The 15175-nt window shown below is 37.0% G+C and overlaps 1 protein-coding gene across 2 annotated transcripts in view; it reads left to right on the forward strand.

The window, feature by feature from the left end:
- Positions 1 to 6: 6 nt before the first annotated feature.
- Positions 7 to 15175, forward strand: part of LOC117435723 (junctophilin-1-like) — a 45622-nt gene continuing 30453 nt past the window's right edge. For both annotated transcript variants that reach the window (XM_034059097.3, XM_059017257.1), the window contains exons 1-2: positions 7 to 489; positions 3572 to 4331. In XM_034059097.3, the coding sequence (XP_033914988.3) occupies positions 111 to 489; positions 3572 to 4331 (1139 nt within the window). In that variant the 5' untranslated portion in view covers positions 7 to 110. The remainder of the gene's footprint in view (positions 490 to 3571; positions 4332 to 15175) is intronic.

The following is a 15175-nucleotide window of genomic DNA, read 5'->3' on the forward strand; positions in this document are numbered from 1 at the left end:
CTTCACGATTCTTCAGTTCATCATATCCTTGGTCCTGAACACAGTGGCAGTAGGCAAAAATACAACATCGCGCATCTGCTGGTTTTTATATTATTTCTCCCCTCTTCTGAATGACGGGCGGACGGTTTGACTTCGACGATGGCGGAACATACTGCGGCGGCTGGGAAGATGGGAAAGCCCATGGGCACGGCATCTGCACCGGCCCCAAGGGCCAGGGCGAGTACGCCGGGTCATGGTCGCACGGCTTTGAGATAGTAGGCGTGTACACCTGGCCCAGCGGGAATATGTACGAAGGATACTGGGCGCAGGGCAAAAGGCATGGGTTAGGCGTAGAGACGAAAGGAAGGTGGCTGTACCGGGGCGAGTGGAGTCACGGGTTTAAGGGTCGCTATGGGGTCCGGCAAAGCGTCAACACGCCGGCCAGGTACGAGGGGACTTGGAGTAATGGGCTACAGGACGGGTATGGCATTGAGACCTATGGAGATGGCGGTATGTAGACTGTTTAAATGTTTCTCGTTACAGCTGTAGTATATTCTTTACAACGCTCAGTTTGCACGTTTTGCAAATATTGGCTTGGTCAACGATGCTGAGCTACACATGTCTGATTTCTGAATGTATAGCATTGTCAGATTTAAAGAAAAAAAGTATTTTGGTTTGTGGACTTTATTTTGACACATCTAGGAGACCGCATATGTCCACTGTACTCAAAACACTGTGCCAATAAGTATGTTAAATCCAGTAAGCTACTGAGGCTACATAAGTTTCTGTTAATATTTACTAGCTGCTTAACACATCTCTGTCGAGTCATATAGCCTGGTCAAAACTTATCAAGCACTGCCCGTGTCTGTTTTGTTATAAGCAGGGACTGAAATTGTACATTATCGATTAATATGTATATGACTTCACATATGGGACCAGCACAGTTATTTTAATGAGCCTTTACCCTGGCACTGTACGTTATTGATATATGGCTTGGAATTGAACAGAGCTCTTCCATAGAGGTCATGGCTAATAATAGTCACATCTGCAACACTTTAGAACCAGCCATTTTTTTTTAACAAGTAGAAACCTTAAGTAAATAGTGATATGCACTTGTTTGTTTCACATGAGAACTCGAAAGCTTTTGGTAATTGTATTTTGGTACACTAGGCTACAGGAATAAGCACCCTAATCCAACTAAGTAAGGTTTTAGTAGTTTCAAATGTGTCATCGTAGGAAAGAAGTTCCAAGCCCCATAAGCAAGTTCATAACCCCTCAGCTCCAAGCTAGTGCCATTGAAAGCCCACATTGTTACTTTTTCCTCTAGATCAATCTTCAGAGAATGCAAAGTTGAAGAAATAGCCAGTTTGGATAGAACTATGTGGCACTTTAGCCTCACCAAAGTGGTCATAAGCAGTGCTTGAATGCATGAGAAATGCAACTTCAAAAATCCAAAATCACTATCACCTATCCAAGCATATCTTTGGGTGATTTTCTTGGGCCCTCCCATGCAAGTTATTACAGCCTAAACTTGGTTCAAATAGCAACAATTCAAATTTCAAGGGGGTTTAATGATCAGTGATGGGACTTGAAACCAAATGTTTTTCACAGAATTTGGAAGACTGGTACCTAAGGGTCTTACAGCAATACTTACATTTTAGGACCCACATCCCCTACAGGGTAAAGGTTTAGGCTGAAGTTTGAATAAAACTCGTCAGTTACCTCTCGTCTGGCAATTTGCCCTATTCAGTATGAGTAGAACAAGGTGCTACACATGATGGTAGCATCTAAATTGCACCCAGGGTGATTTTTCTGGTCAAGGTCCATTTCTCAATTTAGGTTGACCTTTGCAAGGTCATAGGACAAAGGGGACATTTAAAAAAAAAAATAATGGAAATCATTTCTGAACTCAGCGTGTCAGAAAACCCCCAGGTGAATTTTTCTAGGGAAATCTGAGACGGATGGGCAACAAAACGCCCCTTTTCTGATTGAGTTGGTGTGGAATGACCCATATGAATCCAGAAACACAACTTATCAATTGTGTGTTGCTAGTTTTATGAAATGTGCATACTGGTGTTCATCCAATACATTAATACAACTTTTATCTTTTTATATCGAAAATGCTTTTTTTTTTGTGGGTGGAATCATAAATGTATCTCTAGATCTGCCAGTCATGAGAATAACTGTTTACTGTATGCCTCCTGTGTTTTGGAAACCAGGTACAGTATATTGACGTCAGTTGTTTAAATAAAAGTAAATCCACAGTTTTCTCACAAGATGTTGTAACAGTAATTCACAAAATGCTGAAGGTAAAAAAAAAAAAAAGTCAATCGATAAAAGGAATTCTAAAGAAAACAATTAAATTCTGGTGTGTATTTAAACCATTAAACTTAAGTCTTATGCAAAATGATATAAACACATTAAAGTATTTAATTAAAGTATAGTTTAAAACAATGAAAATAAGTATAAAACATGTGTTTATAATCAGTTCTATAAGATTTATGTTTATTTAATTCATACACTATACAATTGGTTTTACAGTTTAGACACTGGTGCAAAATGTAATATGACCAAATGTGATTTGTTAAAGTTCAGTTGCAGTTTATATATATATATATATATATATATATATATATATATATATATATATATATATATATATATATATATATTTTTAACAATTACACTAATGAATAATAATGATGATGATGATGATGATGATACAATTCTATAGAAAAACACCATACTGGTATACATTACCCTGATGTGCATCAGATAGTGAGATTTAGGACTGTACAGAAATGCCAATTTGTAGCAAACATTTTATTTTTTTAACTATACACCATTTTAATGATATCAGCAAAAGAATGTCACATATGAGTATTTAGTATATGGGAATGCATATTTTTTTATAACTTTGAGGCACAAATCTGCTCAAATTGTTGCATATTTTCCCAGTAACATATGCTTAATTTGCATGTAATTTAAATTAAAAAAAGGATTTTGATTGAACGTGGAATGTTGTGTCTTTATTAGATCACATATATTGGTTATTATTCACACTCATCACTGTCATCTTACATGAACAAAGCCCTCTGTAGTCTTATCTTTTTAATTGTGCAGAGTGTTCAGTAGGTGATATTTGCATCATTATCTTTGCCAACACGGATACTAAATTAGCAGATGTATGTGAACACTGTGTGCCTCTACTTTTCCCATGTGACAGGTGTAACCAAAGTTGCTTGGAGAGACGTGGCAAGTTTATCATCAAGTATAGCCTGAATATTGAGTTACAGTTATGACTTTTGCTCATTGGTGTTTCTTTGCTAGGTCAAATTTTCCCCTCTGTATAGGATGAAATGAAGGTCTGAAACCAGACTGTGATTGGATGGATCCCAACTCACCTACTGCAGCAATGCTGGGATTACAACCATATCTGTTGCACAATTCACATAATACTGTTATCACCAGCAATATTTTACAAGACAACTCCACTGTAACATAATTGGACTTTGTAGGATATGTGCATGCTCAATATGGTGAATTGTAATTAAGTATCAATGAGTCTGATTTTCCTTTGTTGTTCTGAAAGGTACTTACCAGGGGCAGTGGACTGGAGGAATGAGACATGGGTATGGTGTTCGACAGAGTGTGCCTTATGGAATGGCTACGGTTATTCGTTCACCCCTTCGAACCTCCCTAACTTCACTTCGCAGCGAGCAGAGCAATGGCACAGTACTCCATGACATCACAGCAGACAGCCCCGCAGGAACTAGAGGTGGCTTTGTGCTCAACTTTCAGAGTGACAGCGAAGGAATGACCAGTAAGAAAAAGGGCCTGTTTAGAAGAGGGTCCTTTCTAGGCAATTTGAAGCTTCGAAAATCTGAATCTAGAACATCTATATCAAGCAAACGCAGCTCGGTACGGAGCGATGCAACAATGAGTCGCATTAGTTCCAGTGATGCCAACTCTACAATTAGCTTTGGGGATGGGGACTTACCTGATGATTATTTCCCGATGGAAGACCACGTTGATGCTACAACAACTGAAACATATAATGGAGAATGGAAGAATGACAAGCGGAGTGGGTTTGGCATTAGTGAGCGCTCAAATGGAATGAAGTATGAGGGAGAGTGGTTGAACAACAAGAGGCATGGATATGGGTGCACAATGTTTCCAGATGGTACAAAGGAAGAAGGAAAGTACAAAAACAATGTTTTAGTGCGTGGAATTAGGAAGCAACTTATACCCCTTAAAAATACGAAAACTAAAGAAAAAGCTGTTAGAGCTGTGGAAGGAGCACAACGGGCAGCGGCTATTGCTAGAACAAAAGTTGAAATAGCTGCTTCAAGGTAAGTAAAGTGTTAGCGCTGCATAGTTTCATTTATTGTGTCAATGTTAAATAATATACAGCCTGTATACTTTCCCACAAATTAGAAGAAAAAAATAAATTTGCCTGAAGGAAATACATTCAAGCTTTTGTAAGAAATAGACCATCTCAATGTAATACTAAATTACCATTTATTATGTTTAACAGAAGAATAATTTCTGACATATAGAAAAGGAACTCAAACTGATGACTATGCCTCACTGATGATCACTTCAAAGTCAGGTTATTTGCTGTACTAAAACCAAACTAAGTATCTATATCACTAATTAATGACGCCTGTGATTTACCTCGAACCTTATAATTTGTGCAGCATGCCAAAGTAAGTGCTGCAGAGATAATGTCACACTTCTGTTGTAGATGCATTTAGATAGATATTAGCATGTTCAGTAGCTCTCCTTATTCAATTCTGAGTGATATTTGCATTCTATAGAAATAAATCTAGAATAGTATTATGTTTGACACCATGCAAACAAATGATGAACATTATAAAGATGGATCATGTACCTTTTAGACTGATAAATTCAGGATATCTCGAATAAATGTATTATCTCCCTAAAAGTCCATTCAAAACTATTCAAGGTTGTTCTTTGACATGCATTAAGATCTTATAAAACACTGGAGACTAAACTAGACTAATTTACTAATCTACCTTTAGCATCTTTTATCGGTATTAGAAACTGACTTTGATTCACCTCGTGCTGAATGGTAATTGGGGAATGGGGAAGATTCTGCTGAAAATATGTGTGTATTACACTCAACCTTTATACTTTTTTTTTTGTATATTTGTAGGATTACATGCTTTATTAATTCCAGCTGCCACATCTCACTCTGGAAAGCCATCATATTTGAAAAAGTTTAATATAATAATAGCTTCACAGCCTGATTTGATAATGGTGATAGTTTTTGTTATCTATTAGCAGAGTTCATAACCATAGCCGTTAATGGATTTTCAATACACTTACTATAATAGGTTGGAAGCAACTAGTGGAAGTGATTTGCAGGATTTTTATACAAGATGGGAGTGGACTTGTTTATTATTAAAACTGTAAATATTTTGATACCTCTCCATAACAAAATGATTTGTCAGCTAAGCAAAACTTTAAGAAGAAAAGCCAGTCACGCTCAATGATTATATTCAAGAACTTGGTAGCAGTGATATTTTTGTGTTTTCTTCTTTTGGTTTTACAGTAGGTCGTCTCCCAATATTACAGATTCATAGAAAGCCTGCTGTCACCCTTGTTTTTTATCTATACATTATTGAAGCATCAGGCACTGCAAATCTATCCTAGAAAAAAATGATGTGCACAACTGTTGTTTTAGGAATCAGTATGGTGGAGGTCACCCACCTCCGCCATACTGATTCCTAAAACAACAGTTCAAATCCCACCGGTTCAAATCCCACCTCAGCCACTGACTCATTGTGTGACCCTGAGCAAGTCACTTAACCTCCCTGTGCTCTGTCTCTGGTGAGACGTAGTTGTAAGTGACTTGGCAGCTGATGCATAGTTCACACACCCTAGTCTCTGTAAGTCGCCTTGGATAAAGGCGCCTGCTAAATAAACAAATAATAATAATAAATAATAAAAATAAAAGAGGAATAAATCACTAACTCTATAAAACTAGCAGGGAACTACTAATAGAACTATTGTTTAACTGATCATTGTTGAAATTGGTTTTATATTTAAGGGAGACTAAAGGTGTGATTGTGGTCCCCTTTAAAGTCACAATTGTTGCTTTTTTCTGTGTTGTAAAACCAAGCTAAGGGTGCTGTATCTTTCCAATTTTTGGGAAGATTTCCTTAAGGACATGCACATATACACTCGCTTTTACATTTGCCAGGATTTCTTTATTTTCAAAATAATAATTATTAGTTTTTTGGTTTAAAAAAAAAAAAAAAAAAAAGTATTACAATTAAATATTACGCAATATAAAAGTCTTTTGACATTGTTACATAATTCAATTAAAACAAAGCCGGTTGCACCTAACAGTGTAGACTGGGAAATTGCATGTTCATTTAAAGTTTAATTTAGAGCATTAATACAAATAAATAAATTTAAAAAAAGACATTTTGAGCATTTGCCTACATTGTTTGGTTTTGCTTTAACAACCTATAGACACATTAATTTTAAGACTGATGCCTGACAGCTTTATTGAACTACACTGGAAATGACTAGTAGCAATATATACAGTACTCTGATGATAATGCTTCATCTAAGCATTATTGTATGGCAGAGCCATTGCATGCCTTGGACCGAAAGCCTCCATTGTGAACATCTGATCAATGCAACATGTTTCACATTTTAGTCAGCATGGCACACCGTTTTCAGTAGATCTGTAACAATGACTATTTTCATGGAGAGAAGCTAATGAGAGTAAGGGTCCTGTCTGTGTGGCCTAAATCACAGCATAGTATAGTTAACATTTTTATGAAAGCATTTGAGTGTACACTCTGAAGTAGTGTAAATACATGTTTAAAAGCTAGTCTTTTTTTATAATGTAATCAGCCCAATATAAGAGATTTTTATTTAGTTTTAGAAACATCATTTGAAATGATTAAATCAGTAACAAGAAGCTTGTTTAATACACATTGACTGTTCTTAAAAGGAGGGTCATCATTCTGGAGCCCATTCTATTCTAATAATATATTTAGCTAGTGTAGCCTCAATTAGGTAGAAGAACACTCATTGTAGGGGTAAGATGACACAGTATGCCAGCATTCTAATGGATCTGGTTCAGGTACAGTACGTACACTGTCTGTCGTTGATGATTAATGAAATGCACCAGTGACTTACGAGCACATCTCTGCTGGTGCTTGTTCTTGTCTGTATTTATCTGGAACTACATGACTGTAATTCATTTACACTGTATAAAACTTGCTCAACAGGCAAGTGTGTCACTGTAGTCCAACTTTTTGCATGCTTAGGAAGCAGAATACCGACAGGTGTTGTAACATCACCATGCTTAGCTAAAGAAACTACAACTGGGTTCAATGTTGATTACCACAGTTTTGTGCCAAACTGATATTATTTGAAAATACAATTCATATACTGTAGCAGATTATATTAAAAGTGCAACTGCTAGCATACTTATTGCAGTATGTGCTTTTGAAAGAACCATATCTATAGGCATTTATGGTCTGCCTTTTTATTTATGGGTGTTACATCAGCAGTGCCATATAGCTAACCTAAGCTAAGGTAACGTAGGTTTTCTGAAGCCTTTTGGGGCAGGATTTTCAAAAGGTCGTAAATGATAACTCCAATGTTAATCAAGAAATCGGTATGTAGCATTGATTTTGTCATTTGTAAGAGGTCGTTGTGCGTATTTCGTTATTAGATAATTGTTTGATTGAGTTCCGAAATTATGTAGATTTATGAAACAATGTTACTATCTTAACGAGCAGTGCTTCTTGCGACTGTTTCTTTTGTTTGCTTGGGAATGTTTAGTTTTTAGTTTTAATTAACGAAAGACTGCAACTCACCTTGAAACAGAAATTTAACAGACCACGGCTGTGACGCCAACGATACAGAGACTTCATAGATAATTCAATATTTGTAGTTATGGAAATATTTTAGACTTTTATATACTTTTAGATTTGTTCACTTGTTTAAAAATTTCTAACCTTAAGCCCGGAACACACTGCCCAATGAATGATTTTCAAAAGTTATCATTTCCTCACACCATCATCACATGCCCAATCTGATCATGTAACTAAAGTAATGCAATCCGGTACTTGACTTCATGGTGTGGTATCAATATTTGCCAACAGCTCATGGCGAGTAATTCCTATATTAAAGTGTATTGTAGTTTGTAATAATACATTGTTAAGAATCTGAGAGCTTGTTCTGAGGCCAACACCCTCAGGATTAACAGTAGATCTTCATCTGACTGGGTGGCAGGGTCCAGGTAGCTTCAGCCCTTAGGGTTTCACCTGCTGAAAAATGTTAACCTAACAGTATTTGAGCAGTGTCTGGTTAGTGGTGTAGCATGCACTTTTAAAATCGTAACAAGCAAAATAAATTCCTAGTTGCGCTACGTAAGTGCACAGGAAATCGAAGGCAGGATTGACACCGCAAATGCTAGATATGTTATTGACTCTGAAAGTTGAGAGAACAACTCTTGTTGAATGTGCACTGCTTAAATTTAGCAAGTGTATGCAAGAGCTAAATCTGCTTTTTATTCAAACATGCAAAAACATTGACTGCATTGTGTATTGATGATTAAAATGATTTTCTGAATTTTTACAAATATATAAATACATTTGAGTAATTGTTCACCTAACAGTAGCATGCAAAAATAAACACAAATGGTGTAAATCATATTTATAATTATTTGCATTATTTATAGTAGTTTTTTGGGCTGTTAAACATCAAAAATGACTTTGATTTCTGTGTTTAGTATTTGTCATACTAAATTGTACAGTATACAGTATGAACATGTTTTTGAAAATCTGATGAGAACCACATGGTATAATGTGCCTGTTATCCAATGGCTGTATTTTAGGTCTCATGTTAATTCTCAGCACAATAAATTAAGTATACATTTATTGTGCTGCAGAGACAGTTTTTGCTTGTGTGAAGTAAGACTGAATATTATCTATATGGTGGTGTGTGCTGAGGAGAGACAGTAATCTCAGTTAGTGGTATGTCATTTGTGTGTAGTGGGGGTTTCAGTGATTTGAGGAGAACTGTTATTTAAGAAATAAAAAAAGTTTTTTTTTGAAAGGTATCTTTAATTACCACAATGTTATGTATAAAAATGATATAACTATATTTATTTATTAATTTAAAATGTTATATTTTTTAATAGTTCTACTGTTTTATGGTGCAAACATTATGCATTTTGTTATATTTTTATTTTCAAGCAAAAGTTTTGTTTGACAGATTATAGTATGAATTTTAATCAACTTTACAGGGGTTGTTACTGTGATTTATAAATTACTCCAGTAAGAAGGCACGCGAGATAAGGTGGGTTTATTTGAGTTATCTTTATAAATTAGTAAGGCACAGGAAAGGAAAAGAAGCTGCTCTCACACGTGCAGCTGGGCTCTGGTGTGTCAGCAGAGAACTCTGACTAAATAAGGCAAAGCAGAGTTTGGCTTATCAGCATTTGACAGGAATATAGTTCACTAACAGCTGATACAGTAGCCCATCTTTGCTGTGCTGTCGTCTGCTCTTACATTCTACCCAAATGTATGTTTATCACCTGCTATGCTGCTGACTTCACTCGGAATTTAATTCTGCACGTTCAAAACTTAACCCCTTACAGGTGATGAGTGGACTAGCGTGTCTCTAAGAAAGGCAGGGTTTCTAAGTGTTGGAACTATGGTCAAAGTTTACTTTAAAACAAGTTGTTTGTACTACTGTGAATTAATAGCCTTCATTAATTAGTTATATTTTTTTAAGTTGCCTTGTTATCTTGCTTGCATGCAACAGTTCCCTTTACCGATTGTGACTAACAGTGTGTAAAGGATAAAGTGAAAATCTTGTTAAATATAGTTGTTTGTATTCTACTGCATGCAAATACTATATACTATACACTGTAATGAATTGGCATCTCAGCTTACTGAATTGAATGGAAAGGCAAGGCAAGGGCTGGACATGAACAACAAACCATGCGTGGCAAAGACAAACGTCTTCCCATTCATCTAAAGAGCAAGCTCTATAATCGAAAGGTAAGTACGCGTCGTATGCTGATGTCAGTATTATTTACTCATCAGCTGCTAGGAAGATATTTATTCAAGTTGCACTGATGGCCAGGAATACTGCATAACCTTTCATTTTAAGCCCATTCATATGCTGAACAAAAAAATGGTATTACCTGAATATGAAAAGTAATTGAAAGACACATAATTAGTAGATAAACACTATAGAATCTGGTTTACTTGTGGTCTCCTGCTCTATTGCCTCTAGTGCCAATTACAGAACAGTTCCAGTTCAAATCTTCTCCCGGGATACCACTGTACCTCCTTCTGAGAACAAAAGGAAGGAGAGATGAATATCTCTGTATATAGCAAGTTTTAGTTAAAAATAAATCAATAAAAAGCAAAACGTTCAAGGCACCTGATTGTGTGTAAATGTTTTCAGTTTTAGCTGTAGTGTGTGTTGTCCTTTAAATGGAAAGATGAGCTTTGTAGACAGAGAGAACACTCTTGCTTTGACGGAATATCATCCAAATATAACTTGCATTCTGAGCACCTATATTAAGTTGTGAGGAACCCTGCCTGCCGTTCCTTGGAGACCAGGCCTAAATTCAGAGAAACTGTGTCTCAAAAGCCACATAGTATATACAGTAAGATAATGATCCTCAAATACGTGGAATAACCCATCGTGTATCATATGCCAGGTATCGGGTGAAAAGACTGATAACTTTGTTGTACTCTGTGCAAATGTGTGTGTAAAAACAAGTGAATCCCAATGGAAGCCAAAGATTTCAATTCCCTGTATTGCAGACGTACAAATCCTTATACAATACTATGCATAACAAAAAAATAAAAAAAAACATTCTCATAACCTGCCTTTCAACTACGGTCCTTTCAGCAATGTCCATAAAAATGCCCACTGCGATTTTATAGTGGGGTAATCCATTCATTTTTTATTGTCACTGCACATTGTGGCCTGTGCAAGTCTACAGTGGTAGTGCTAAACATTGTTATACAACTGTGTGTGTGCACAAGGCTGAACATATTTTAAGCCTTACATTAATATGATTTTGCTGCTGCAGAGGTGTTCAGATAAAATGTGGTCTGTTTTAATGTGATTTGGTAGCTGTGCTACTCTTTACCTGTCAGTAGATGTTTGCATCACCCTTTGTATTAACTCACTTTGCTTCATTAAGTCAAATGAAACCTGCTAAATAATGTTACATTAACATGTTGAATTACATGCTGCTTTGTAGTTTTCCATGTACTTAATGGAAAACTGACAAAAATTTAAATATCTGACATTTGAAATAAAACATGGGATACTGTACTATTATTATTATTATTATTATTATTATTATTATTATTATTATTATTATTTATTTTTTAGCAGATGCTCTTATCCAGGGCGACTTAAAATTGTTACAAGATATCACATTATTTTTACATACAATTACATTTTTTTTTTTTACACATTATTTTTACATACAATTACCCATTTATACAGTTGGGTTTTTACTGGAGCAATCTAGGTAAAGTACTATTTTTGCTTACGGTAGACTTTTGCGATATAATTGTGTCGTTTCTTTCATTAAATGGTGTTAAATAAAAGATCCAAATTATGTTCATGTTTTTTTTTTTATTATTATGTCTCAATCCAAAAATTCTAGGTGATGCAAAACTTTTGGCCATAGCTGTAGTTGTGATTGACATATAATTTGTGTTTTAATGATCTTTTAATTAAGTGCCTCGTCCGTGTAGAGATGTGCTGCATTGACCACGTATGACTTAAATGACGTATACGCAAGCTCATATAATTTGTTCCAAAAGTATTTCCATTGCATTTGTGCACATCATTTATCGTACAGGATATATTTTTACCCCTATCAAACTTATTTTTTTTGTTCGCTCGCATGAATTAACCAATTTTTGCCTATTTCCATCACAGTTGTCAAGCTTTTTTTTGTAGCTGTGGTAAAGTGGTTAAGTGGATACAGGTGCAGGGGTGATGCAGTGCGTGATTAAATAGACAACATTCCACTTGGAAAAGGGGTTTTATTTTTATCCAGGTTTGGTGACCAAATAATAGGACCCCGGCAATACACAACAATGTATATTGCACAGAGTAAACAACAACGGGTTACAGGCCCAAAAAATAAACAATATGTCCGCCCCACAATAATAGTAACACGGTCACCAGTCCTGGGTGTGTGCAGTAGTGTTCGTGGTGGGTGATACAGTTTATTTAGTGACAGTAGTGAAGTGCTGTTCTGGCTTTGTGCTGGCCCTCGACGACAGCTCCGGAATCGTGTTAGCCGTCTAGTAATTCACAAGACAAGACAATAACAGACAAACAAACAAAACACTCACGGTACGTATACGTCACAGGGTCTCTCACGGTCCTTTCAGGTTTCAAATTACAAACCAAAGCGAAGGAACAGATTGCGTCTGTCTGTCCCCTTTTATGCCGTCACACATGACCCCTTGGTAAACGAGTGCAGCCAACCCTCCAATCTGCGACTGCCACGTCTTTTCCCTTCCGGGTCAATGCGTTAATGCAACGGAGTTCTGCCCCCTTTCTAGCTGGCCGACTTCCCTTGAACCCTGGGAAAGAACTGTCAGACCAGCCTGTCCAGGGAACTCTATTCTCGCTGCTTAGCGCCCTCACAGGTCGGGAGGGAGATTTACAACCAAGAATCATTGTATTTCTGTCACAGTAGCGCATAAAAAAAAGTTTGATGGAAACATAGCTACTGTAGTTGCTGTTCTGTCTTTATGGCCGTGCGCTGTGTTTATTCATTTTTAGAAAGAGAAACAGTGATGCAGTTTGATTGCAGTTTTCTAATGTGACAGTAGGTGCTGTGAAACTCAGGAAAGAACAAACACTTTGCAGCATGGTGATGCAGAGTCGTTATCGGCATGAGATGGGATGTCGGTGTGGTTCAGTTTGGCATACCACGTGAAACATTTCTGGGGGTGCTCCTGAATGCAGTGAATGTTCAAATTGCAGTGTCTTGCCAACATAAATAAAGGTGATTATAATAATACATTCAGATGGTGGTGGTGCTTTTACACAGAACATAACCCTTTACCTCGAGGGCTTCCTCTAGTTGGAATGTGTTACCTGATAGTATCAGAACATACCATACCAAACAGAACATACCATGTTCACCACCTCAGATTGTCATCCAGTTGTTAATGATAGTCATGATGTAATATTAGTCAGCTATACAGTATATGTATTGTATTATATGTAACAACTAGAGCCCCTTTCACACTGGCACTTCTACCCAGGTCCGGACCACGTACCTGGGTCGTACCCGGGTTAACCCAGGTTACAATGACCCACCTCAGGATGTGTGTTGACCTGCTTTGACCCGGGTTGAGCAAGACAAAATATATAATGACCGTTCGTAAGCCAACGAAATAACAAATGGCCACCCTGCGTGAAGGTTTCACTTCCGCAAGGAACGTTTCTGTTTATTCTGTTTAGCCACATTTTTGTTGCTTGAGACAAACCATGAGCTAGATTGCAGTAGGGACGAAGAAACATTTGCTGTAATCAACATTTGGGCTGACGGTTCAATGCAGAGAAGCTTGGATGGAAGCGTCAGTAACATGCTGCTTCCAGGGCATTGATACGTGTATTGTATTGTCACCCAGGCCAACCCTGCTTTATCAAAAGCAGTGTGAAATCGCGTAGCCGACCCGCATGACACTGGGTCCTGACCCGGGTAGGCTCCGACCTGGGCAGAGCATGCCAGTGTAAAAGGAGTTTAGTTGTAATGTCATGGATACCTCCCAGGACCCTGTTTGTTTGGAAATGTCAGGCTAGCTGTATAGTTCAACTGTCTTCCCAGTACAGTTTGAAGTCATTGCCGTGGGTATCTTTTTTCTCATAGAAGAATTCCATCGCTGATAAGATGGCATCCTTTAAATCAGTTAGGAACCCTTTTTTCCCACTATAGCACTTAAAGTGAATTCATTGGTCTCTTTTTCAAATATCTAAACAGCGTTTTTTGGTATTTATTAACCAACTCCATTAATAACATCATTAAAGATACTGAAAATACAGTGGAAAGAGGTACACATAACAGTAGGCTTTATAAATTTTAGGGCAGTATATTGTTAAAATATACTCACGTGAATATTAGAAATACCTTCTTTTTGAGAAGTTGCTTTTAACAAACATGAACAACACATGTATATTTTCTCTGAACTGTGTTTACTGCTGCATTAGGGGTAGGGGCTGCCCAAAAGCATTAAAGTGACTGCTGTTTTGCAAGTATCAAATCTGTTGTGAGGAGATTAGTTTATTTTTTTGCAGGTTTGAATCAGATGCTACTATACGAAAGGAAACTTTGTGGGCTTTTTTTCAATAGTATAGTGCTGTCCATATACTGTTAATGTAATGCATACTGTACTTTGGCAGCGATCCTTTTATGCTTCATTGTGGAAGCTGACTTAATTTGTTACACAGCCCAGATGATGTGTTCAACTGCCTGCCCTTCCCCCAGTATAGTTATTACTAGACAGTTGCCATGGTGATACTCAGGGTTTCCATATCAGCTAAGTAGCTGCAAGCAAGTCACAATGTTTACTCTAAACTGCTTGTGTTCTCTTTAAATTTAAGACCAGCCCATATAGGAAAATGGTGGAAACCTTAAGCAATGCTGTTAAAATGTGTTTATAAATGAGCAATTAAGACCTAAATTAGTCACTTACAATTGGTATATCCTTGCATTTCAAAGAATGGATGAGTTAATGTGGATCTGCATCGCTGTTGATCAAAAGAAAAAATGCAAAAGCTGTGTTTATTTAGTCATGTTGGTACATAGGCTTAGAGTAGAGGGGTGTGTGTGCAGGGGTTGCATGGTGGGTGTGTGTGTGCAGGGGTTGCATGTTGTGTATGTGGGCGGGGGAAGCGAGGGCATATAAGGGGGTGCAGGGAAAAGATTGGGAGGATTGGAGGAAATGAAAGGTGTGTGTGAAGACATAGAGGGGGAATGGTAGAGTAAAACAGACGACTACAATCATTTGCTTTCTCATTAAATACAATTTAAAAAAATCAAATACGCCTAAAACAGCTAGGTCACATTCACCAAGGTTAAAACTAAAACAGATACACAGATCTTATCTTATTAATATTGTTTGTTTTGATAATATTA

The sequence above is a fragment of the Acipenser ruthenus genome, chromosome 3 (genome assembly GCF_902713425.1).
Source record: "Acipenser ruthenus chromosome 3, fAciRut3.2 maternal haplotype, whole genome shotgun sequence".
NCBI classification, from domain to species: domain Eukaryota; kingdom Metazoa; phylum Chordata; class Actinopteri; order Acipenseriformes; family Acipenseridae; genus Acipenser; species Acipenser ruthenus.